Source organism: Limulus polyphemus, unplaced genomic scaffold (assembly GCF_000517525.1).
Source record: "Limulus polyphemus unplaced genomic scaffold, Limulus_polyphemus-2.1.2 Scaffold4651, whole genome shotgun sequence".
NCBI lineage: Eukaryota > Metazoa > Arthropoda > Merostomata > Xiphosura > Limulidae > Limulus > Limulus polyphemus.
This window is the reverse complement of record NW_013670261.1, coordinates 30,524-33,311: the sequence shown is the minus strand read 5'-3', so window position 1 is coordinate 33,311 and position 2,788 is coordinate 30,524. Positions and strand designations below refer to the sequence as shown.

At 34.3% G+C, this 2,788-nt stretch overlaps 1 protein-coding gene across 2 annotated transcripts in view; it reads left to right on the top strand.

Moving 5' to 3' along the window:
- Positions 1 to 2,788, top strand: part of LOC106471490 (signal-induced proliferation-associated 1-like protein 2) — a 41,836-nt gene that overhangs the window by 25,864 nt on the left and 13,184 nt on the right. For both annotated transcript variants that reach the window (XR_002613268.1, XM_013932090.2), the window contains exons 14-15: positions 1,200 to 1,337; positions 2,100 to 2,215. Coding sequence is in view for 1 of the 2 variants with exons in the window: in XM_013932090.2 (XP_013787544.1) it covers positions 1,200 to 1,337; positions 2,100 to 2,215 (254 nt within the window). In the remaining variant the exon portion in view is untranslated. The remainder of the gene's footprint in view (positions 1 to 1,199; positions 1,338 to 2,099; positions 2,216 to 2,788) is intronic.

Genomic DNA, 2,788 nt, shown 5'->3' with positions numbered 1-2,788 from the left:
GTGAGGTGGGTAGATTCAGGATTGTCAGCTTGTGTAACTACTGGATGTGAGGTGCGTAGATTCAGGATTGTCAGCTTGTGTAACTACTGGATGTGAGGTGGGTAGATTCAGGATTGTCAGCTTGTGTAACTACTGGATGTTGAGGTGTGTCTAGTATTTCTTGTTTTTAAAGTTGTCGTAATAAATAATACGGTGTACCTATAATTACCACTTATTTTGATATTTATGGTATATTGTTAATATAGAGTAATTATAAACAGTTTAAAGAGCAGAGTATTTGTTTTGGAAACGTTGTTGAACAATCTGATGATAACATAAAAACTCCTTACATTTTTATTTGATTAATTTTTTAGATATTTGAACTTACACAATTATGTTAAAATTTTTTCCTTAAAAGTAACCAAGAAACTGAGCCAGATAGTTGTCATAGCTTCAAGAGATAGTATCATTGCTGAAGAAAGAGGAAAATCAGTTTTCTATTTACTGTCGGCCTTAACCTTTTTATATGATGATGTTTGCAAATTCATAATAGAATTTCTTTAGTCTTTTGGTAGTAGTGACCAGGTCAGCAGGTGTTTCTAGTTTTTTGGTAGTAGTGACCAGGTCAGCAGGTGTTTCCAGTATTTTGGTAGTAGTGAGCAGGTGTTTCCAGTATTTTGGTAGTAGTGAGCAGGTGTTTCTAGTATTTTGGTAGTAGTGAGCAGGTGTTTTCAGTATTTTGGTAGTAGTTACCAGGTCAGCAAGTGTTTCTAGTATTTTGGTAGTCGTGACGAGGTCAGCAGGTGTGTTCAGTATTTTGGTAGTAGTGACGAGGTCAGCAGTTGTTTCTAGTATTTTGGTAATAGTTACCAGGTCAGCAAGTGTTTCCAGTATTTTGGTAGTAGTGAGCAGGTGTTTCTAGTATTTTGGTAGTAGTGAGCAGGTGTTTCTAGTATTTTGGTAGTAGTGACGAGGTCAGCAGTTGTTTCTAGTATTTTGGTAATAGTGATGAGGTCAGCAGGTGTTTTCAGTATTTTGGTAGTAGTGACCAGGTAAGCAGGTGTTTCTAGTATTTTGGTAGTAGTGACAAGGTCAGCAGGTGTTTCCAGTATTTTGGTAATTGTGACCAGGTCAGCAGGTGTGTCCAGTATTTTGGTAATTGTGACCAGGTCAGCAGGTGTTCCCAATATACGTGATATTTACAGTTTATTCCTTTACAGACACAAGAACTGATTCTTAGACGGAACGGTCAGAGACAAATTGGATTTCATGTTCAGTATGAGGGCGTTGTTACGGAGGTAGAAAATCATGGGCTTGCGTGGCAGGCTGGACTGAGGAAAGGAAGTCGTTTATTAGAGGTAACAACATAAATTTCTTGAAAATAGGCAGATTATACTTGAGAGTAGGTAAAAGGGATTATAAAATTTATAGTTTTATGTTTGAAATAAAACATGTTTTAAGTTGAAGTGTTAGTATGATTTTGATTTAACAGGGTGGCCACAAACCTTAAAGAATTAGTGAAAATTTAAAACATATTGCAAGACCTGGAAAAATTAGGGAAAATTGTGCCCTGTTCTTATTATGCTAAGCCTGCACATGCTTGCAAACTACACTGCTTTGATATGGTAGTTATGAATTTATTTTAACATAGTCTTACTCTGTCACTTTGTTATTTTATAAAATAATTTGTCATATTTGATGGTAGGTATCCTTGTATGAATAATAATATGGTTTACTATTTACCATCAAGTTGCAATGTCTTTGTTTGAAGATCTAAACTTAAGTTTGAAATATTATGTGATATGAGTATTTCGTGTCACGTAACGAGTAAACACTAATACAAATTAAGTAAATCTTAAAAATAGAAAAACCAACCAACTTAATGATTAATAGTAAAAGAATAAACTTTTATATAACAAATTATACTGTAAACTAACACCAATTGATGAGAAAAAGAAGAGAAAGTTTTTATAAGAGAGTTATAATGGTATAATACTGTATAATTACCATGCATTTAAGCTTTGTTATCATTAAGTTTTTCAATCGGTAAATTTCAGTGTTTGTATTTCTTGTTTCTGTAGATTTGTAAGGTGCATATTTTGTACTTGTTGTCTTTCTAGATTTGCAAGATACCTGTGGCCACACTGCTTTATGATCAGATGGCAGATTTGCTTCAAACTTCATTAATGGTATCTGTAACTATGGTTCCTCCTCTTTTCAATGGACTTCCTCGCAGGTGAGTGTTTGTTAACATTGTAAGTAAACTTTGTGCCAACTCTTCCCAAATTAAATACGTATGAAGTGCTTTGGATATGATTATTTTCTGAAGTTTCATCAACAAAGGAGTAATTTTTGGGCAGCTGATCTTATAATGCACATTATCAAACGTGACGATTTTTGTTTTTCTTCAAATTCTTTCCCATACGAACAATGAATGGAAAAGAATGTTTTGGATGCTCATACACAAATGTTTGTTTTCCAGAACTCTCCTACTTTGAAGGTCAGTAAGTCTCTCCATAACATTTTGATCCATGCTTTGAAAATCGGGTTTTTTCTTCATGACATGTTGATTTCACAATTTGAAGATCACTCAGATTCCTTCTTCATGACATCTTGATTTCACACTTAGAAGAACATTGACATTCTTTCTTTACAACATTTTACTCCACACCTTGAAGGTCATTGACATTCTTTCTTCACAACATCTTGACTCCACACTTTGAAGATCAATCACATTCTTTCTTCACGACATCTTGACTCCACACTTTGAAGATCAATCACATTCTTTCTTCACGACATCTTGACTCCA